General features: G+C 34.5%; 1 protein-coding gene and 1 long non-coding RNA gene across 2 annotated transcripts; one reads left to right on the plus strand and one right to left on the minus strand.

Annotated features, from left to right (window-relative positions):
- The first annotated feature begins 1,205 nt into the window (after positions 1 to 1,205).
- LOC129256794 (rho-related protein racA-like) lies at positions 1,206 to 13,529 on the plus strand. The gene is made up of 10 exons (XM_054894959.2): positions 1,206 to 1,629; positions 4,236 to 4,427; positions 4,866 to 5,034; positions 5,488 to 5,624; positions 7,394 to 7,502; positions 7,892 to 8,079; positions 8,596 to 8,782; positions 9,471 to 9,701; positions 10,741 to 10,838; positions 11,946 to 13,529. Exons 2-10 carry the CDS (start codon positions 4,245 to 4,247, stop codon positions 12,273 to 12,275), a joined length of 1,632 nt encoding a protein of 543 aa, XP_054750934.2. The 5' UTR covers positions 1,206 to 1,629; positions 4,236 to 4,244; the 3' UTR covers positions 12,276 to 13,529.
- A 2,024-nt stretch (positions 13,530 to 15,553) lies between these two features.
- On the minus strand, positions 15,554 to 19,791 carry LOC129256562 (uncharacterized). Its single transcript, XR_010293151.1, has 5 exons — positions 19,647 to 19,791; positions 18,919 to 19,094; positions 18,139 to 18,257; positions 17,608 to 17,722; positions 15,554 to 15,905 (listed from the first exon to the last, which is right to left on the minus strand). It is a non-coding gene; the product is annotated as an uncharacterized LOC129256562 (long non-coding RNA).
- Between the last annotated feature and the right edge of the window lie 3,673 nt (positions 19,792 to 23,464).

Genomic DNA, 23,464 nt, shown 5'->3' on the forward strand with positions numbered 1-23,464 from the left:
CGCGATGCGCGAGCTGAATTTCTTTGACATTTTTACTTAAAAATTGAAATTTTTATCAGTTTTTGTAATCGTGAACAGGATAGCTATATAACTAAACAAATGATGCGAGTGCGAAGCGCGAGCGGAAAAAAAATCGAGATTTAGACCTAAATACGGGACACTCTATTCATGTTTTGTAAATTTGGAAAAGAATGAGTAATTCCTACATTAATGATGCAAGCACAAAGTGCGAGCAGAAAATTGTTTATATTGTGATCTGAAACTGGATAATGATTTAAATACAGAACAAGTTGAATATCTGAATGAACATGCGCGCGTGTTTCATATTTAGATCTAGAATCTAAGCATTCTAAATACATCTTTTATCATGAAAATCAAAGCGAGCGCGAAGCGCGAGCTTAAACTATTTGATATTCCGATCTGAAAAAAAAGAGTCAATTTCAGCTACTATATTTCAAGCACTTGAATTGTAAAGTGGATATGGATCGCACGTACAGAGCTGATTTTTTTTCATTATAATTACGTTGAGTTTTGACATAGGACCGGTACATCTTTAGGACATGTAGGACATGTCATTATATGAAAATGATGAATGTCTTCCTAGGCAGCATCGACACTGAAAAAACCGTTCTCAGGGCCCGTGGAAGGCCTATAGGCTCCACTGGGCCTTCTATGAAACCCCATTTATTTTGTTGCTAGGATGGGCCATATTTTCTTAGCTCAAAATATTTATTAAAAAAACATTTTTTTCTCAATGTCTTTCAGGCTGGTCTTTCCTGCATCGGGGCCTAATTAAGTTGGTTGGTTTACGCAATAGGTCCATGGTTTACGTTAACGCCAGTGCGTGAACCGAAACTCGACAGTACACATTTTGGCGATTTTATTGATGGCCGAACTGTCAGGTCAGAGCTCATAGTCATACCATTTACATTGCGCAATAGTATTCGACCCATAGAAATGTATGCGTTATTAGTATACATCTCTATCGACGACGGATTCGACTAGTCTACGTATTTATGTGGGGCTTATTTACATTTTAGCAAAGTTATCCCTTTGTATTCTTCCAGCAATGTAAATCTATAAAATCTAGAATGGAAATATTCATTTTTTATAATTAATAGAAGTAGGCCTAATATAAATATTTTAGGATAATTTCATTCTGCTCGAAAATGAATTTAGGAAAAAATATAAGTTTGTTTGGAAATAAGTTAGCATTGCCATTATCAACAAAATATGGGGCGTGGCTCCTCATGTTCATGTGTTGTTGTCCTCAAAATAGATCATTACAGCATGATCCGAATTGGGACGTGTGCCTTTTTGTTGTGAATACACGCACGTACCGGTATGTATAAAGAGAGGAGAGCTGAGAAGATTGGAGTCAATGCGGAAATCCCATCATATTGCCTGTGTGTTGTGTCGCTGGGCCTAGCCTGTGTACCGTAGTTGTTTTTGCCTCTTCCGCGATGTTTGCTTCCTCTTTCATTCTTTGGCTGAATCGGGAAAAAAAGGAGATAATTCAGGATAAGTGCTAAGTAGATCAGATCTAGATCTATTTCAAGAAAGTCCTGGCATTGGGTTGGCTTGTCTAAATAAAGTCATAGATCGACTACAGCAGTACAGAGTCAGAGGGTAAGTTTCAGAAAATGAATCAATAATTTATAATGTCAAAACGTAGTAGTCATGGTACATGTAGTAAACTATTTACTAATACTAACGTTAGTAATAGGGATAGGGTGTGTTTAATTCAATGTCGATTTTCAAATTGAAATTAAACAGCAACATGAATCATGATTGAAAACTCAGTTTAGAAATCACCTACAATACATCTACACAAACAAGATCAGTGGTGCACTGTTCAGTGTCGAAAATATAAAGCCGTTCATATTTTGAATTTGATTGTCTTTAAATTGCCCGCTTTCGTTTATAGCGCAGCTTTGACCCATCACAAGAAAGGTCAGTTCTGGCACCTGTTTGCGTAACGTTAGGCTTCCACTGCGAGAGTAAATTTAAAGACCTTACAAAACTCAAATGTTTAAATTTTCCTCTGAATCCTGATTTGAAAGACGTTTACTTTTCGAACACACCCTTTGTTTCTAATTATATCCATGTTTTGTAACCACGTTTTCAATCATGATCCAAGTTGGCGTTTGAATTTGGAAACCGACTTTGAACACACCCTTAGACTAAAAAGTAAATTGTAAATAAAAATTAATAGCTTACTACACAGTGCACAGGCTGCTGATGCACTCACACTAGCAGTAGAGGTGCCGGTCCAAAATTGGGATTGTCCCAGAAAACAAGGATATCCCAGCATAAACAAAGACAAATCATGTCTTGATAAATTGAGACTGTCCTTGTTTATGGGCACAGCTTTTCTTCACTTACCCCTGCAGGACATGATGGCAATTACGGGATTGAGAGTGCTGAAAGTAGACTCAGTGACCTCAATTCCCCCCAGTTTACTGTCCATTTTACATGACTTGCAGTCTTCTAATAATCTTGTGATGAAACCTGATATGTTTACATTGACAAGCGCACTCGATTGATGTCGGCACTTGACAGGTGAATGAACTTTCCAGATTTCTTGTGTGGATAAATCTTTGGAAACTGAGACAGTCCCTGTAAACTGGGACGATCCCAATTTGCTGACTGGTCCCTCTACTGACTAGTGCGAGGTTAGTATTAGATTAGTATTCTAACCTTGAACAAAGAACCGCGTTTGGCAGTGGATTTCTAACTAGAGGGTCGTGCGTGCTGCGACGCCACTTCTGGCATCTGTGCACGGCGGAATGTAATGAACACTCGAGTGGGACTGATGTAGGTCTAGTGAAGATTAGGCTGTTCAGGCTGCTGGCTGTCAAGTTTATTCGCTCGGTTCACCGTTCTCTTCACTGTTTTCTTAAATTTGAGTGTAGTCGTCGTATTCATCTAGATCTAGACAGGAATAACTTACTATACTTACTTACTTTGGATAGGCCTACTTATGTGGAATATTCTGAATGAAGTCATTATGACTCTATTCAGTTCCAAATTCCTTCTCCTCTTTAGGTTGGCCAGAGCATGTCCTGGTGGGTCTCTGGTTCACATCTCCAATGCTTGTCCAGTCCATTCTTGAAGCTGTAGACACTGGGTGCATTAACTACATGCAATCCATTACTGAGACTATTCCATGGTTTTCTCATTCTTATGTAACATGATTTCTTATGTTTCTCAGTGACTGATCTTGGGATAAACAATTTCTTATCATGAACTCTGGTAGGCTCATGCACCTGATCCAAATCTGGCACTACCTCCTGGTCATATCTATGAAATAGCTTGAAAACTTGTTTCAGTCATATCCCCTTGAGCACGGCGGTATGTCAATGTAGGGAGTTTTAGTTAGATCAATCTTTGTTCGTATGGAAGGTTTTTTTACCTGAGGTACCAATTTAGTGGCCCTTTTCTGTACAATTTCTAGTGCATGAATATGTCTCTAGGGATATCATATATATCAACAAATTTTTGAGTCATTTGATTACTATCATCATCTATTGTAGACTGATAAATCAATATTTTGGTCAGTATATGCTCTGCTGAGACTTTGTCTGGCTTCGCGGTGTAGGAGAAGGACTGAAGTTAAAAAAAAATCAGAAAATATAAAAAAAACTTCTCCAAAACAACGGATATCACCATTTTATCACCATTTTATCACCATTTTATAACCTACCCCTTTTATTATACTGTTAAATCATTTGTTCTTAAGTTATACTCATTGTAAATATGTTACTTTTGTTATATACCACTATGTAAAGGGGCCCCGCCAACAAGCTGTGCTTCACTGGGGTCCCAAACCTATCATTCCGAGTCCTATGATGTTGTGCTTTGTACCACTGTTTGCGTTTGATATGGTTTGAATAAAATACTATACTACTATATATCAGTCTACAGGCAGGGTAGCCAACGTACTTCCGTGGAACAATGAAGTTTTTGGTCTACTATTTACAAAGCATCTTTTTGTTTTCTTTAGACTACTTTAATTTCTGATTGGATGCTTAAGGCTATAGACCCTAATCCCTTTTAAATTTCCCCCCAATTGGCTCTCCATAGTTAAATCACAACTTTAAACCAGAGTTTAGAATATGGGCCTTAGGCCTTTGGTCTAATTAGGCACTTACTGTATCTGTATGTGAACTCTTTCACAATGTCAAAGAAATGGAGTCGATAAAGCCAACATATTTTATGCCTTTAATTTGCAGTAATTGAGAATGCAGAATATAAAGCTGTTGGTGGTTGGTGATGGCGCTGTGGGGAAGAGCTGTCTTTTCATCTCGTACACAACAAACAGCTTCCCAAATGACTATGTCCCTACCGTCTTTGATAACTACTCGGCTAATGTGATGGTCAATGGTGTACCTTATAATCTAGGGCTTTGGGACACAGCTGGTCAGGTATGTTTATACATGTATTATTCATTCTCCTGTTGGTTTTTTTTATTTTTTTTAGATGTGTTGGTGCTGAATTAGAATGTTGATACAAAGTATTAGTCATGTATTCTACCATATTGAGATTGTAATTTAAATGATCATCTTGATTTGGGAATGTTAAACTTTTCTTAAGCAATTAAGATTTGTGTATTCAATATTTCTTGATTCTTTTTATTTAGTATAGATTTATACAATTTCACAAAGTTTTAACATAAGAATCTTTTGACAAAACTTTAATAGTAAATTAAAGTATATGATTTGAAACTTTAATGGTTCTTTGATATCCAGATGAATTCAAGTGTTTTTAGTGTATATCTTCAGTAGATATGACCTAAAAATGTAGGTAAAGATAACTGCAGATAAGCATTGTTAATGATTTTATTTACTGATCTTTTCATCCAGGAAGATTATGATCGCTTGAGACCTCTATCCTACCCAGGGACAGATATCTTCCTTATTTGCTATTCAGTGGACAGAAGGGCTTCCTTTGAAAATGTTGAAGAAAAATGGTACCCAGAACTAACCCATTATCTCCCTAATACACCAATTCTTCTTGTTGCAACAAAGATTGGTAAGCAAAAAACCCAGTCAAACCAAATTAATTTAAATTATTGAATTGTTGTGTTAAGCATGTTAAGGATATTCCACAGTTAAAATGAAGTTGACCCATGTCATTTTCACCAAAATTTGCACAGAATCACTTGGGTATCAAATTCCAATATTACATGCACTGTTGGGAAAATTTGCAAAAATTGATAAGTTCATGTTCTCATTTTCTTTCCCAGGGACTTTCATTTGGCAAACTTGAAGGTATGTGACGCCAATAAGATATTTACAAATGTTCGCTATGTACGAGCATAATGAACACCTTGCAATGACATTACCCTCCAGCCCCCCCCCCCCCCCCAATAAAAACTTGAAATCTTGGACCTGGAAAAGCAGATTTTGTAATAGGAGACCCCTTAATGATTTAAATTGACAATATCTCATTGTACTAATTTTATAATGATTGATTGATTATCAGATCTTCGTGGATCAAACACTGGTGGACAGTTTGTTAGTTTTGATGAAGGAGCTAGACTGGCAGCAAAATTGAACTGTGGCTTTGCAGAGACCAGTGCACTCACGCAGAGTGGATTGAAAGAATGCTTTGATAGAGCTGTAAGTTGAAACTTGTGATTGAAAATATCCACCAGGGAAGGGGCAAGGGGGGGGGGGAGGAAGGACTGTATAAACACACACACAACCAGAAAAACAGGAAGGGTATTTTTGTGTTTTGTTGTTCCTTGATTAAAAAGAAGAAATACATTAGCAGGCCTATATGTTTCAAGCAAAAAGGCAAAGTTCAAGATATAGATTGTGGCTGTGGAGGTTATTAATTTGCTTAGAGATATCATTTCGCACAAAATAGTCAAGAGTTTTATACAACCTAAAATTCAAAATTCTTTGTATCAGGGTATGTTTAACACTTGATGGGGTAGAATGTACACAGAAAGCAAAATTCAATTATATTCAGTTTAACCCTAAAAGGACTGGGCTATTTGAGATGTATTGAGGACAAGGGGGGGGGGAGGGCCATGATAGCCCCCCTTCTAATCTTGGCCGCCGTTAGAGCGATCGTGCCAAAATTTGGCATGCACATTCATTACCATATAGATTACAAGCCAGTATAAAAAAAAAATCTGATTTTTTTAAATTTATTATGAATAAAATATGCAAATTTATTCATGAAAAACAATATTTGCATATTTAACATCAAATTTCACTTCACATTTTCTTTTTTTTTTCCAGATGTCATCTTTCTTATCTAATTTAAAGGTTTCCACATAGAAAAATTACAAAAGTTTTTTCTTTGTTTTTAGAATTTCTTGTGTATTTCTTTGTTTTTACATCTTTTGTTTTTCATTGTTTTTTCTATGTAAATTATTACAGACCATTCAACAACTAAATTAACCCCTAATAAATTAAGCAGACCAATTAGAATGAAAAATAATCACCCTTTTATGAATTTCATCTCCCATAGACTTTGTACACAAAGTATAAAAATGAGCCATTTTCGGCATGACATTGTCTCGTGAAAAGTCACGAGACGTCCCAATGCTACACCCGTATGTTGCGAATTTGGTCTCAAAAGTTGCGCGAGACTTCAAAGAAAAAATTCATAAAATTTTGCATTTTGGAAATATCGCGCGAAGCGTTGAGGGGGGGGCCATCATGGCCCCCAATCCTTTTGGGTTAAGTCCATAAAGGAAATTTTGTTTTGAGATTTACGTAGTTATTGAAAACATAAATTACATGATAACATTTTAAAATACATGAATGAAAGACATAAAAAGTGGAAATGGTAATTATACCAAAATGGTGTATCATTATAAAAATATAAACATGACATCAACAAAGTAAATTTCCTACGTTTATGCATTCTATTATCTCCTCCCCCATGCTTGCCCTAACAAGGAAGTGATATAATGTGTCAGAGTGAAGAGAGAGAGAGGGGGGGGGGAGGAAATGTAGAGGGGAGCGAGAATAGAGAGGGTAAAGTTTTGTTAGGAGAGAGAGGAGAAGAAGAACAGGGCAGCAAGACACAACACAATTTCAAGCTAAATATTGTATATTGCATTGGGATTATTATATATTGCACTTACAAACTTAAGTCATAGTATATTATCAGCAACATATCAGCATAATATGTTCCCCTTTACATGGGTTGCTGTTTTGGTATTCTATTACCATACTCTGCCTGATTCCTAAAGCTGGAATGGGTTTAATAGCTTCAACAGCAAAATAATGTATACAATCCCCCCTCATCCCATGTCCTTATCAAATGAAATGAGAAAAAATATGTTAAAGACTGATAAAAAAAAAACAACCACAGCATTCTTTGTTTAGAAATATTTGCAGAACTTCTATTTGTTTTGTTTTCCAAATAGATTGAACTTGCTGCTAATTATTCATCGATGCAGAAGAAAAAAGGTTTCTTTTCATTAGGGGGAAAGAGCAAGAAGGTCATTCCTCTGCCTCCTGTTATGCCTCCAACAGGTGAGAAATACGATCCAACTCTTAAAAAATATGAAGCAGCCCTCAGTCTAATCTAATTATTTCAATTGGTATTTGTTTTTCAGTGACTGGGTGAAGAACTGAAATCCAAACACCATATATGGATAAAATATTATTCACTGAATTATAATTATGACATGGGCAATAAATTATGAAAAAGATGAATGGATTTCAACTAGTTTTGCAATAGCACTTGCATGTATACATTTTTTTTATAGCTATAATCACCATTTACATATTTTTCATTTGGCCCCATGAATCAGATATTGTGTGATATTATTAAAGTAATACTGACTAAAAAAAATTTACTACTAATATTATAGATTCTGTTCCTCAGTATCCTTTAAAAATATATATATTTTTCTTTAAAGGTCTAGCACCATGGATTGAAATCAAGACATCTACCTTGGGAACAGATATGTCAAGTATCCTTGATGACCCATCTGAAACAGACGTAGTCTTCCATTTAGACGATGGCAAGAGTCATTCAGCTCACAGATTTGTTCTGTGTAGTGCATCAGATTTCTTCTGTAGGTTATTTGAGCAGAAGCTACCAAAGGTATGCACATCAAGAATTAAAATCTGATCAAATCTGTCTAGCTTCATGTCTGTTTACACCCTTATCAAATCTTCAATTAACAATTATTGCTTGCACCAGCTTAGCATTGTAATTCACAAATGTCTAGGGAATGTGAAGTATTTTTTTTACAAAACCTGTGTAGAATTATATTTTATTGAAAACAGAAATCTTCATCATGTTTGTGATTATCACATCAAGAACAAAGTCACTTTGTCCAAAGTTCATAAACTAAACTCTATATTTGTTTTAAACATCTCTGGCTTTCTAATGTAATATTTGATCAATGTGCATTATATGATAGCCAAGCATTGTAAATTAAGAAACATGTACAGCATTACAATGTTTTATGGATCCCTTGAAAGTGAATTATTCTCATGAAATTATATTCCATAAAAGACTCAGATATGTCATATGAAAATGTTGTAGGAATTTCATTATTTTCTCTACCCTTTATCATCTATCATTTCATAATTCAATATATTTAATCTTGAATAGGATCAACAAGAGGACAGAGCGGTACGTGTTCCTGCCTTTACCTGGGATGAGATCAATAGTGGTAGTATTGCAGGTCTGTCTAGCATCAAGCAAGCAGAAGAAGGGGTTGGGCACCAAATTGATGTTTGTCTCTCTGCTGATATCTCCTCACAGACATTCACACATGTATTGAGATTCCTCTATGCAGGTATGTAGTCCTACTCAATGTAATTATCATTTTTTTTTAAACTTCATTGTGGATGTAGAATCTGTGTAATTTAGTTTTTTCAGACGTGTATCAATCAGATATCATTATCTTTGTCAGGGAGCGACCTTTAACGTTACCATCTGAAAGACGTGACCATGTCTCGAACCTCTGCGTCAATTTGTAACTTGCCCACGTAGCTTGGGATTACAGGCACACGCCACAACGCCCAGTTTGTCTGTGGTTCAGACACAAAATGGAGAAGTTACCATAGTAACAGTGGACATACTGTTCTGTCATTTAAATCTGATGTTGGCCTTTGTCAGATCTATACCTTTGTAGATTTAGGCTGCATAATTAATTCAAGCATGGGATTGGTGGACATTGCTCTTTATCCCTTCTGCATCACTGAATGCTGAAGGTATATTGCTGTGCAAAAATTTGCTTTTAACTTATTTTCAACTAATGAGTTTGTTTATGACTCTTGTTCTATTCTAATTTATATTCATATGTTTTTACTTGTAATTATTAGTGTTACTTCCATATTGGTGGCTGCTTTATTAGAGACCCATATTATAGATCATTTATTAATATAGTAGCAAAAGCAATTTTCTTTCTCAGAGCAAGTCTTTAAGAAATATTATGCATTCTTGACATGGGTGCTAAAAGGAAGACACCCTTGTTTTTCTAGGTATTCCTAACATCGATGAAGACACTCCAGAAACTGAATTAGAAGCTCTCTTGAAGGCAGCAGACACCTTTTATCTCCCAAGACTCCGGGAGATCATCAATAACATCCAAAATAGTGAGGAGTTTCTTAACCCCAGCATTGGCACATACCTTAATGACCTTACAGGTCAGAGGTCAAAAGAGTTGTTCTTCAAGAAGCCTTTATTTTCAGATGTACAATTTGAAGTGGAAGGTGAGCATATCCATCTCTTCATTTTGCTGCTTTGCATTCTATTTTTGCCTCAACACATAACTGCCATGACAACATCCAGAAGGATGATTACTAAATAACTCTATTTATACAGACGTTTTCATTCTGTAATACTTATTTAAGATTAGGTAATTAAAGAACTATTAGAGAACTTAAGAACTTGCTTCATACACCAGGATACATATCCTAAGCTGGGCACACATGAAATCATTCTTGACAAATGGAACACATTTATAGTTTGGTCCATTAAGATACCTGCCAAGAAAGTGAAATAGATTCTGTGCTATCATGCTGTGCCACTTTTAGCTCATCCGCCCCGAAGGGCCAGAAGAGCTTATCCGTCGTCTGTCGTCCATCCACAATTTCAAAATGCTTCTTTTTTGTCATTTCAAGTCCGAATTCAATTCTGTTTGTTTTATATGATAGCACTAGGTGGGGGATTCAAAACTTCGACACAGAATTTTGAAACTCATGAAATATGCTAATTTTATGCACATTTTTCAAAATTCACAAAAAACGCTTCCCTTTTATTTGTTGATCGATTTAGATTTTTTGCTTCCATATGGTAGAGCTTCATGAGGTTCACCAAACTTCTGCACAGATATTTTGAAATTTTGATAATAAAATTTTTTAAGCCAATTTATGCAAAATTAATTTTTGCGTATTTTTAAAAATTCACATAAAATGCTTCTTCTTTATTTGTTGACCAATTTTTTTTTCTTCCATCTGGTAGAGCTTCACAAGGTTCCCCAAACTTCTACACAGAATTTTGAAATTTTGTGGAGAAAATTATTTATGGTAATTTATGCAAAATTTATTCATAAATTACATAAAATGCCACTTCTTCTGTATTTGTTGACCGATTTTGATTTCTTTTCTTCCACCTGGTTAGAGCTGCATGAGGTTCACCAAACTTCACACAGAATTGTGAAATTTTGACTAGAAAATTATTTATGCTAATTATGCTGTTTTTCAATAATTATTTAATTTGTATTACCATTTTGTTGTGTTGTAATGACAGGTCAGACCATATATGCTCACAAAGCCATCTTGAAAGCTCGTTGTGCTGTCATGGCAGGGATGTTCAGTGGTGTCTTTGCAGAAAGTTCAACAAGTAAGGTAGGTTTCTACATTGATGATAATGTCAGCTGAAGGAACTAAATAGGTCTTCAAGCAGTGATAATGGATCTATTTTAATGTCACCAAATCATTTATCATTAATTCATCATAATACCTTTAGCAACAAACCTAATTGTTCAAAATTTTCAAAAGAAAATGAAGAAATAAAAAAGGAAAAACAAAAATAAAGAATGAATGAAAGAAAGATAAAGAAAAAGAAGGAAGAAATAAAAAGATTACAAAAGATAAATTGAAGAAACAAAGAAAAAGGGAAAAAAAAAATAGAAAGAAGAGAGAAAAAGGAATGAAAAAAGCAAAAATAATGACCAAAGAAAGAAAATTAGAAAGAAAGACATAAATAAAGAAAGAAAATGAACGAAAAGGGAAAATAAAAAAGGAAGAAAGAAAGAAATAAATCAAGAGAAAAAAAGGATAGAAAAGGAGACTGACAAAATAAAGGATGAATGAAAGAAAGGGTGAATACTTGTTACTACCAGTGGCCATTGAATTTGAGCAAGAAAGAATGTGGTCATCATGAGATGTGATAACACTCTAGCTATTGTAAATATTATGTTATTCAGTGGTGTCTTTGCAGAAAGTTCAACAAGTAAGATAGGTTTCTACATATTGTCAGCTGAAGGAACTAAATAGGTCTTCAAGCAGTGATAATGGATCTATTTTAATGTCACCAAATCATTTATCACTAATTCATTGTAATACCTTTAGCAACAAACCTAATTGTTCAAAATTTTCAAAAGAGAGAATATGGTATCAAATTTCATAAGCACACTTGAACATGCACAAACAGTATTAATCTGTCCACTGATGAGTAGCATTGATTTGAATTTGTTTTGTGAATTCTGACACTAAAGTCATTGTACAGGGTCAGTGGCTTGAGTTAAGGATATTGAAGATGACCTTTGTAAATTCATAATGCTGTGTGAAGAAGTGTATTTGTTAATTGTAATATCGACGTCTTGTTTTCCTCAGAAAATTTGAGTATGGAAAACATAGTTAATGGGAAAACAACTGTGCGATATTATTTATGCATTGATTATTTATGATGGTAATTGTACATGAGGGATCAAACTTCTCATTTTATCCCAGATCCCAATTCTTGAAACCAGCATGGAATGTTTTACAGCAATCTTAGAATACATCTATACTGACCATGCCCCTATAGAGGAGGGTGATGCTGTTGGTATCTTAGTAACAGCTGAAAGGTTTGCTCAAGACAGACTCAAGAATCTTTGTGAACTCTACATCACCAAGGAAGTGGATGTTAGTGTTAGAGATCAGATTGAGAAAGCAGATATTGATGTCATTGGTCTCCTTCACACAGCACAGGTAAATGAACTTTTTGAATCAAGTTCTTACAAGAATCTAAGGTGGTATTCTGAAAATGTTCTTATCTTTTATCTTATCTCATTGAGATAAGAAGACACTAAAATCATTGCATATCGGTATTCCGAAAATCTTCTGAATGCGTTCTTATCTCTGTTAGGACTGCCCCTTTCTTCTGTTTTTTAGATATTACCAAACAAAATGCACTTTATATTGGCAGTTTAACCAATAGAAGCGTTCCATATGTCAAGAGAATATCATGGGCACTGCGTGTACACTATTTTCTGGTGCATTGGGCGAAATTGGCATTTTATACGCAATGACTGATTTTTTAGCTCATGCGCTTATGCCATGGCATAATTTCAAAATGCTTCTTCTTTGTCATTTCAAGTCTGATTTCAATTCTGTTTGCTTTATATTATAGCACTAGGTTGGGGATTAAAAACTTCTACACAGAATTTTGAAATTCATTAAATATGCTAATTTATGCGCATTTTTCAAAATTCACAAAAATGCTTCTTCTTTATTTGTTGATCGATTGAGATTTTTTGCTTCCATCTGGTAGAGCTTCATGAGGTTCAGCAAACTTTTGCACAGAATTTTAAAATTTTGACTAGAAAATTTTTTATGATAATTTATGCAAAATCAATTTATGCATATCTTTCAAAATTCACATAAAATGCTTCTTCTTTATTTGTTGACTGATTTTGATTTTTTTGTCCATCTGGTAGAGCTTCATGAGGTTCACCAAACTTTTACACAAAATTTTTGAAATTTTGACTACAAAAATTTTTTATGCTTATTTATGCAAAATTTATTCATAAATCACAGAAAATGCCTCTTTTTCTTTATTTGTTGACCGATTCTGATTTTTTCTCTTCCATCTGGTAGAGCTGCATAAGGTTCATTAAACTTTTACACAGAATTTTGAAACTCATTAAATATTCTTATTTATGCACATTTGTCAAAACTCACAAAAAATGCTTCTTATTTATTTGTTGACCGATTTGATTTTTTTTTTGTTCCATCTGAGAGCTACATGAGGTTCACCAAGGTTCTAAACAGAATTTAGACATTTTGACTAGAGAATTATGCTAATTTATACGAAATATATTCATAGATCACAAAAATTGCTTCTTCTCTGTCATTTCTTCCAGAATTTTCTTCATCAATTTAAATTCTGTTTCCTCAATTTATGTCACCAATATAATTCATTACAGTGTCAACTGGGCTGAAATTATTTCTTTGCGAGAAGCCGAATGAGCACCACATTATTGATGTGCTAGTTTTATTTCTTGACATGTGCACAAAATTAATAAAGAAAGAAAGTAAAGAAAGAGATTAAAATAAAAAACGAGCAAAATAAAGAATGAACAAAAGAAAGAATAAAAAAATAAATGAATGAAAGAAAGAAAGAACAAACTAATGAATGGAAAGAGAAAGAAAGAACAAAAAAAGAAAAAGGAAAAATATGAATAAAAGAAAGAAAACCAAAAAAGAAGGAACACTAAAAAGGTTTAAAAATTAAGGGAAGGAAGAAAGAAAGAAAAAAAGGGGAAAAGAAAATGAAGAAATAAAAAAGGAAAAACAAAAATAAATAATGAATGAAAGAAAGATAAAGAAAAAGAAGGAAGAAATAAAAAGATTACAAAAGATGAATTGAAGAAACAAAGAAAAAGGAAAAAAAAAAAGAAATAGAATGAAGAGAGAAAAAGGGAATGAAAAAAGCAAAAATAATGACCAAAGAAAGGAAATTAGAAAGAAAGACATATAAATAAAGAAAGAAAATGAACGAAAAGGGAAAATAAAAAAAGGAAGAAAGAAATAAATCAAGAGAAAAAAAAGGAAGAAATTAAAAGAATAAAATGATTAATAAATGAAGAAAAAAAAAGGATAGAAAAGGAGACTGACAAAATAAAGGATGAATGAATAATTGTTACTACCAGTGGCCGTTGAATTTGAGCAAGAAAGAATGTGGTCATCATGAGATGTGATAACACTCTAGCTATTGTAAATATTATCTTACATATAGTGAAAGATAACAAAGATAAATGATAAGAACGTTTCAGAATACCACTTATCTACATTCTGTTCTTATCTTTTAGTGTGCTTTGGTTTTATATGCGCGAGTTATAAATTTATGTGCTCAATCAGCATAGGATGTAAAGCAAGGAAGATGAGAAAAAGATAACGTTTTCAGAATAGCAATTTAAGATCGTGACGTAGATAAGAACGTTTTCAGGAGAGCAGTTTAAGATCGTGACGTAGATAAGAGCATTTTGAGATAAGAACGTTTTCAGAATACTGTCCCTCCCAGGTCAAAAAACCAGTTAAGGACCAGTTCATCCAACTGGTACTGGTACCAGTTGATTCCAGTTAGCGAACTGGATTCAATATGGAAATTGGAATACTGGAATCAACTGGAATCCAGTTGATTCCAATACTGGAATCAACTGGAATCCAGTTGACAAATTGTAACTGGTACCAGTTGGAAATACCAGTTGGCAACTGGTCCTAACTGGTACCAGTTGACAACTGGTCCTAACTGGTACCAGTTAGGACCAGTTGGAAACATGAGTTGTCAACTGGTGCCAGTTAAAACCAGTTGGAAACACCAATTGTAAACTGGTGCCAGTTAGGACCAGTTGGAAACATGAGTTGTCAACTGGTGCCAGTTAAAACCAGTTGGAAACACAAATTGTCAACTGGTGCCAGTTAGGACCATTTTGAAACATGAGGTGTCAACTGGTGCCAGTTAAAACCAGTTGGAAACACCAATTGTCAACTGGTGCCAGTTAGGACCAGTTGGAAACATGAGTTGTCAACTGGTGCCAGTTAAAACCAGTTGGAAACACCAGTTGTCAACTGGTGCCAGTTAGAACAAGTTGGAAGCACCAGTTAGGACCAGTTGGAAACATAAATTGTCAAGTGGTACCAGTTAGAAACACCCTGCAATGTATAGCATAAACAAAAATGAATCATGTGGATATGTACATTCCCGATCTTTTACTCTTCTCGTATAATCACTCCTTCGTTTTCCTTGCGCACACACACATTAGAATATTGGTACCAACACCCCCCCCCCCTCTCAGGCGGTTATTTCAATTATAAATAATCTTCAATTATCTTTACATTGAATGTCCACTCCTGTTATAACAATGTGCAAGGACAAGTGAAATAATTATCCTTGCACATAGGACTGATGAAATGAATCAAGGTAAATTTGTAGCATTGTATTGAAACCTTGTTAATTTCCACATGCACAATATAACAGGATTGGACTGTAAACTTGCTCTGGTAAATCAATCCCTCAGTCTCTTGAAATCTGTACCAAAAAACATCAGAGAATGACAAAAGTCACAAAAAACATCTATATGGTATTTAAACTAGGAATTTAATGAAAGAAAATTATGTTACAAACTGTAACATGCTGTGTATAATTCTTGTATTATGTGTCAACAAAGATCATTAACTTACACAGTAAATATGTAGTCAATCCAATTTTTACATGCTAGCTTGGAGACAAAATTTGAATATTATGCATCTAAGCATTTACCTTCAATAAATAATATGTACTATTTTTAAAGGAATGATAAAGGAGTCTTTTTTTAATTATTATTTATTGAGATCTTGGGGCCCTCACTGGCTCTGAAGAGGAAACGTGAAACAGGTACCTTCCTTTCCTGTAGTGGCACTTGATCTTTGCTGGTAGATGCGATGTATCTGAAGATTAGAAGAAAAAAACCAATGGAATGAAAAATAATAAGTACAGTGAATACCGTAATACAAAATTTCAGTGGTGTAAAATTATATCTGCACATAAAGAAAATACATGGGATAGTGAAACTTCTCTAAGTTCCATATTTCAATGATTCAATTATAAATGATAGACAGCACATCATTTTTATTACAACATGTATAGTAAGTTCACATGGTCTTGGGAATACTTCTGAAATTGACATCGCAGAGATGAAATTGCCTCGACCTTATACCTATACATTTATTTTAATAATAAAGACTTAGACTATGTATGTTTGCTGACAGTTTGCATATATGTATCTAGGAGTCTATGTTGCACATTATCTGCTAACATCTGATGGGTATTTCATGATTGTCAGTGCCGACTATTTCAGTGAAATCATTGCTTTTGATTGGCTGAGAAGCACTGGCCTCTGACTGTTACTATGGTAACTGTCGGAAAAAGACAACTTGTTAATGCTGACAACTTTCAAAAAGCAGTTCCCAGAACATGTTTAAAAACGCAAGACAAAGCAAAAAAAAAAAAAATGAAATACAAAATTTTATCCGAGGATTAAAGGGATGGTCCGGGCCGAAAATATTTACATCTAAATAATACTTGAGTAAAATTCACAGAGCAAAATGATGAAAATTTCATCAAAATAGGATAACAAGAAGTTATTGAATTTTAAAGTTTATCAATATTTTGTGAAAACAGTTGTATGCACTTCGTCATGAATATTCATTAGGTGGGCTGATGTCACATCTCCACTTTCCTTTTTTTTATGTTACTAGATGAAATCATAAATGTTTGATTTTTTCATACACGTGTAAATGATGCGTCTCCATTGTAATGAAATAAGTTGCGTCAATAACTAATGCACCTAATCAGTTGTCAATCCAATTGTCAATAGTTCTTGGTTAAAAATGTCTTAATAAACCTAATCTCATATAATAAAATACAAAAGGGCAATTGGGATATGACATCATCAGCCAACCTAATGAATATTCATAAAGACATGCCTAGAACTATTTCACCGGAATAATGCAAATCTTTAAAATTCAAAACCTTAATTAGTTATCAAATTTTGATCAAGTTTTCAGCATTTTGCTATGTGAATTTTACTCTATTTATTGAGATATGTTTCCAGCCTGGACCATCCCTTTAATTCTACTTCTACGGTACCCCCACACATACTGGTAAGTCAGAGGTAAAAAACAACGAGAACCAATTTAATTTCAAAGATAAAAAAATACTTCAGCCTCCAGATTTAAGAAAAAATTCAGGAAATGTTATTTTAGTTCAGACTAATTGTGCACGTTTCATTTCGGAGGTCAATCTGAAATTATACTTCCAGTTTTAAATTCACGCCATTTGGTTATGCAAAAGCATGAATTAAAATTGATGGGCATGGGCCCATGTCACTGGCTAGCCTAGAGGACTCCATGAAGATAATTTTATCATTTTTACATTGTATTTTCATCACGGAGCCTAGACAAGCCTCCTATAAGGTTGCTCGTACAACTGTGTAAACAAAGATAGATTTCCCTCGGAAATCCACCTTTCCCATAATGATTTTTGGGCAAACATTAAATTTTTACATTTTGTAAGCCTTGATACTCTAAATGTGTACAAAGGCTTTAAAAAAAATTAATTGTAAAATGTACAAATTGGAAATTTTCTTACAAAAAGGATCACTTGCTTGCAGATCTAGTCCTCACTGCCTCTGAAGAGTTCACGTGCGACAGGTACATTCCTTTCCTCTACTGGCACACATTCTTTGCTGGTAGATGCGATGTATCTGAGGAATTTTTAAAAAAAACAATGGAGAGAAAAATAATCAGTACAGTGAACAACAGCGAATAACAAATACGTATATATTACAGTGAATAGCAATACATGTCTACACCTTAGGCGGGCAAGGGTTACTACAGAGTGTTGTAAAATTCCATTTGCACTTTAAGAAAAATACATGGGATTGTGAATCAATTTTTACATTGTATTTTCATCACGGAGCCTAGACAAGCCTCCTATAAGGTTGCTCGTACAACTGTGTAAACAAAGATAGATTTGATTTTTCCTCGGAAATCCACCTTTCCCATAATGATTTTTGGGCAAACATTTAATTTTTACATTTTGTAAGCCTTGATACTCTAAATGTGTACAAAGGCTTAAAAAAAATTAATTGTGAAATGTACAAATTGGAAATTTTCTTACAAAAAGGATCACTTGCTTGCAGATCTTGTTGTCCTCACTGCCTCTTGAAGAGTTCACGTGCGACAGGTACATTCCTTCCCTGTACTGGCACACGTTCTTTGCTGGTAGATGCGATGTATCTAAAGATTTTTTTTTAAAACAATGGAGAGAAAAATAATCAGTACAGTGAACAGTGAATAAAAATACGTCTATATTACAGTGAATAGCAATACATGTCTACACCTAAGGCGGGCAAGGGTTACTACAGAGTGTTGTAAAATTCCATTTGCACATTAAGAAAAATACATGGGATTGTGAATCAATGATTCAACTATAATGATAAACAGCACATCATCATATTTATTTAAAAAATGAGTAAGTTCACTTGGTCTTGGGAATACTTCTGAAATCGATGTCGCAGAGATCAGTCCTTCATGTTTATAATTCCATGGAGCTCAATAAATGGCTCTCCTTATGCCTCCGAATTTGCTTTCCTAGACACTCAATTTTATAAAATGCTCAATTGTTGTAGATTGTTATTAAAATTGTAAATGCAACAGCTGTGTAGCTATTATTATTAATTAATCTGTGGTGAAACTAGGCTTGGGTCATGTACAAAAATATCGCGCTCCTCAAAAAAAAAATTATAAGTAGGGTGTCCGAACTCATGTTAGGCCTAAAAAAAGTGCTAGAATTTCATATTTTACATCTTTAAAACCATTAAATCACCATCTCTTTTCCATAATTCTCATAATAGAAGATACACAAAGACCCCAAAAGAAAACTTGACATCTGAATTACCTAACTTACAGCCTCCTCATATGGAGGGCAGCAACGAAGTATTCGGATCTCTACTCCTGGCGGTTCTGAGCTGGGCCTTCTTCTGGAAACTACCGGTACCCCAGGTCATGTTCACTGACTTCATCTCCTCCTCGAGGCTCAGTATGACTCCAGGTGGTTTTGGGTCTCCCTCTCTCCTGAAATACACAGTCAAAAAGTGATAAACAGCTATTCATGAAAAAATCAGACTCTTAAAATGGTGGAAAAAATAATGAATTTCGATTTTCGGCATTTCAAAATCCTCAAATCGTGTGTAAAGTGATTGGTGCGCAGACACGAGGCGCTGGCCACTATCATAATGTTAAATCTGAAATTGAAAATCATTACTGGCCGAGTCTCAGATTTTTTCCAAGACCAAGAAAATCAGTTTCACATTCGATCACATATCTCTCTCATTTACTTATAACAATATATGGAACAATATCAACTGAAAGATTTTGTGAAATAAAAAGAAATTCATGTTAAATCTTAACACAAATCGTAAGGTCAATATGATGTATGTGCGCAGACTTGCACCGGCATGGCAGCCACACATCCACGCCCGGCTAGTCGCGGCCGGCAGGCAGCGCTGAGGGGCAGTAACAGGATGTCCTGACGAACTCTAACGTAACAGCTAGCCCCGCAGCTAGCTGCGAGCCGCGCCATTTAACAAACTACGAAAAGAAAATCATAGAAAATTGTTAACTTACCTGTAGAGCCTACTGCGAATGTCTTAGCTTTCAAGTCATTGTCCAAATCTGGTCCGTGTGATTTCAGTGGTTGAATTATTATTAAAACGGCCTTCTTTATCCTTCTTTATCGCACTAGCACTCGATAAAAGTGCGGTGCAAATTAACGGCGCGGCGAAGATGGCTCTTTCAAATTCAAATTAGATTGGCGGTTTGCGTTTGGCGGCGCTGGTTAATTTGCATAATTATACGGACGATAGCGATCAGTGGCACTCAGTGCGCATGCGCAGGCCCGCCCGCGCCCGGTGATTGAAGGAAGATCTGCTGAGTCAGGAATAATGAAGGGGGGGGGGGGGGTCTAAAGCAAGAAAGAGGTTTTAAAATAGATATACGAACTTCTTAACATAAACATTTCTTCTTGTTTGGTTTTGGTTGGCAACCAGTCAAGAAATGACGATTTTTGCCTCTGCTTTTGGAGCTTTTTTTTTTCTTTGAAAGTTTAAGAATGAATTAGCTTAATATTTGTTCTTTATTTCTATTTTATTTATTTTCTTTTTCTTTGAAAGATAAAGATAGCCTTGCTTAACATGGCAAGGTTGTAAACTAGCAATAAATATGCGCGTTATAAATAGAAAAAAATAGCTATTCTATTCACCTTCAAAAATATTTTTAAAATATCAGTGAGTTAAAAAAAGAAAAATACATTAATTTTTATATGATTTGTAAAAATAGTGTAAAATAGTCCTCTTTAACTTAAATTAGAAAAAAGGGATTAAATAGGAAGAAATTTTTTTCTCGCAACAAATATCTAGGATAACAATTTTTTTAATGTAAACTAGAAAATTTCACTGAGAATAACATGTTTCGATTTAAGTTATATGGTAATATCGAACCACATACTTTAATGAAACTTTTCAAGGTGGAAATATTAAAATTAACATAAAGAATAATTAAGTTAGTTATTATGTAGATATTTTTTTCCTCTTATCCTCAATCGAGCTGTGTATAGGATGGATAAATGCATGGCATTTATTGTGGTAAAAGGCTGAATTACATGAATTTGTACAGAGCAAAATTTCAGTAAACAAATAAGCAACAAAAAAATAACAAAGTATACTAATGTATAATATTGGAAAGGGGATACAAAAAGAAAAGTATACAGGGAGGGGGGGGGGGAGTAATGTCAAAAGCAGGAACGGACAAATGTTGGGAGTAGGCTAAATGTATATACCTTTAACATAATGAACATTTTCACATAAATATATATTTAACCAATGTTGAATGAATAACAATACATGTAGATTAAAGAGTGGATTGTATGAAATAATACTTGCTTTTTTTAAAGAAAAGTAACGCTTTGTTGATGGTAACAATAATAATAGTTATAGGAAACACATTCATGAATGATAATCATAAAGAATTATCTCAAAAGGAATTAAAAACAAAGATAAGAGGACTTTGAAGTAATATGATCTGTACAAAAAATATAAATATTAATGTAAAGTGGGTTACAGCTATATTGAGCCAGTGACTTGTCGGATAAGAAATTTGAATGATTACTGCAGATATCAACAATTACAAAAATATTTCAAAAGTCAGTTACAGTTTAAGAGAAGCGACAAATAAAACAACAAAGGTATGAAAACATAGTTCTTATATAATATATATATATATATATATATATATAAACTCTGTTGGAAATAAGTACAATGCATTACCACTATGCCTCTTATATACATATATATATATATATGTATATATTATATGTATATATTATATATGTATATACGGGTTCTTACTAGAATCAACTGGTAAGTCCTATTGGTTCTAACTGGTATCATTTGGTTTGATATTCCAGTATGGTTAATGGGTTTCAAGTGGGTTATGGGTGGCCTATGGGTTTCAACTGGTATAATCTGTTCCAGTTTGGTTTATGGGTTTTAACTGAAATCAGCTGGTAGATATATACTGGTAATGCCTATTGGTTCTAACTGGTATCAATTGGTTTGATATTCCAGTATGGTAAATGGGTTTCAAGTGGGTTATGGGAGGTCTATGGGTTCCAACTGGTAAAATATGTCCCAATTTAATTGATTTATGGGTTTTAACTGGAATCAACTGGTAGTATACTAGTAATGTATGTTGATTTTAACTGGTATCAATTGGTTTGATATTCCAGTATGGTTAATGGGTTTCAAGTGGGTTATGGGAGGTCTATGGGTTCCAACTGGTAAAATATGTTCCAGTTTGGTTTATGGGTTTTAACTGGAATCAACTGGTAGTATACCAGTAATGTATGCTGGTTTAACTGGTATCAATTGGTTTGAAATTCCAGTATGGTTAATGGGTTTCAAGTGGGTTATGGGAGGTCTATGGGTTCCAACTGGTATAATCTGCTCCAGTATGGTTTATGGCTTTTAACTGGAATCAGCTGGTAGATATGCCAGTAATGCCTATATTGGTTCTAACTGGTATCCATTGGTTTGATATTCCAGTATGGTTAATGGGTTTCAAGTGGGGTTATGGGAGGTCTATGGGTTCCCGGCCAACTGGAACACTCTGATCCAGTTTGGTTTATGGGTTTTAACTGGAATCAACTGGTAGGTATACCAGTAATGCATGTTGGTTCTAACTGGTATCAATTGGTTTAATGATATGCCAGTATGGTTTATGGGTTTAAGGTGGCATTAACTGGTATATACACCTATTGGGTTTCTATGGGTTCCAACTGGCATCAAATGGTCCAGTTTGGCTAATGGGTTTTAAACTGGAATCTATTGGTAGATAAACCAGAAAGGCCTATTGGTTTTAACTGGTATTAACTGGTGTACTAATTTATACCAGTATAGTTAATTGGTTTCAACTGGAATAAACTTGTATGTTTTCAGCATGTCCAGTTGGGACAATGGGTTTCAACTGGAATATACTGGCATGGTGGGAGTTTACCAGTTGTGCCAATTGGTTTCAACTGGTACCAGTTGACTCCAGTTGAAACCAGTTAAAATTTCAACTGGTTTCAACTGGTTTTTTTACCTGGGCTGTTCTTTATAAAGCTTTGCTTGACCTTGCGTTGAATCATTCTTCTTCATTGCTAGAATGACATACCCTACACCATGAGCAGAACAGTGCACTGTAAGTGAACCAACTCATGGGAGTGTTTTCTATTGATGTTCATCAAGAAACAAATGACTTCATAAATGAATGGTGTCTGGCATGGCAGACATGACGGATTGAATGATAGTGTTATTGGTTCTTTCATTTCATTTAAAAAAAATGATAGCAAACCTAAGCTCATGATACCAATTAGTTCTCTAGATAATCCTTACACTAAATGGTTTACAAGACTATAAGACCGCTGTAGGATGAAAATATCTTTAAGGATATATTTGCCTATTCTTGTATTTGTCTATATAAATTCCTTTTTGTGTATATAACGCTAATTTTGCAGTAACAATTGTTAGCCAATTTTTGGGGTCATAGTTCATTCATTGTTTATATTTCCTACATAGTTCCACAATGCTGATCAGCTATCAGCCTGGTGTCTTCATTTCATCTCATCCAACTACCTAGCCTTTGAGAAACGTGATGAATTCTCTCAGTTAAAAGGAGACAACCTGAATCATGTTACTGAGAAAAGATGGCCACCTGTCTCTTATCTAAAGGAAGTGGAGATATGGGAGTCTAAGTATGGGGAGAAGAAGAAGAAATCAGATGAGAAATGTTCTATCATGTAATCAGAACAAAGGGAACTAATAAAGAGGCTGAAATAATGCCCATCATAGCTATAGGGCTCAAGTATTTGGAGAACATTATATCACATGTCATCTCTATGAAAGTTG

Source organism: Lytechinus pictus, chromosome 3, assembly GCF_037042905.1.
Source record: "Lytechinus pictus isolate F3 Inbred chromosome 3, Lp3.0, whole genome shotgun sequence".
Lineage (NCBI taxonomy): Eukaryota > Metazoa > Echinodermata > Echinoidea > Temnopleuroida > Toxopneustidae > Lytechinus > Lytechinus pictus.

Coding starts and splice junctions, on each gene's coding strand:
- LOC129256794 (XM_054894959.2), top strand. CDS start 4,245: ATGCAGAATATAAAGCTGTTGGTGGTTGGTGATGGCGCTGTGGGGAAG. Junction 4,428..4,865: donor TTTGGGACACAGCTGGTCAG/GTATGTTTATAC, acceptor CTTTTCATCCAG/GAAGATTATGATCGCTTGAG. Junction 7,503..7,891: donor TCCTGTTATGCCTCCAACAG/GTGAGAAATACG, acceptor TTTTCTTTAAAG/GTCTAGCACCATGGATTGAA.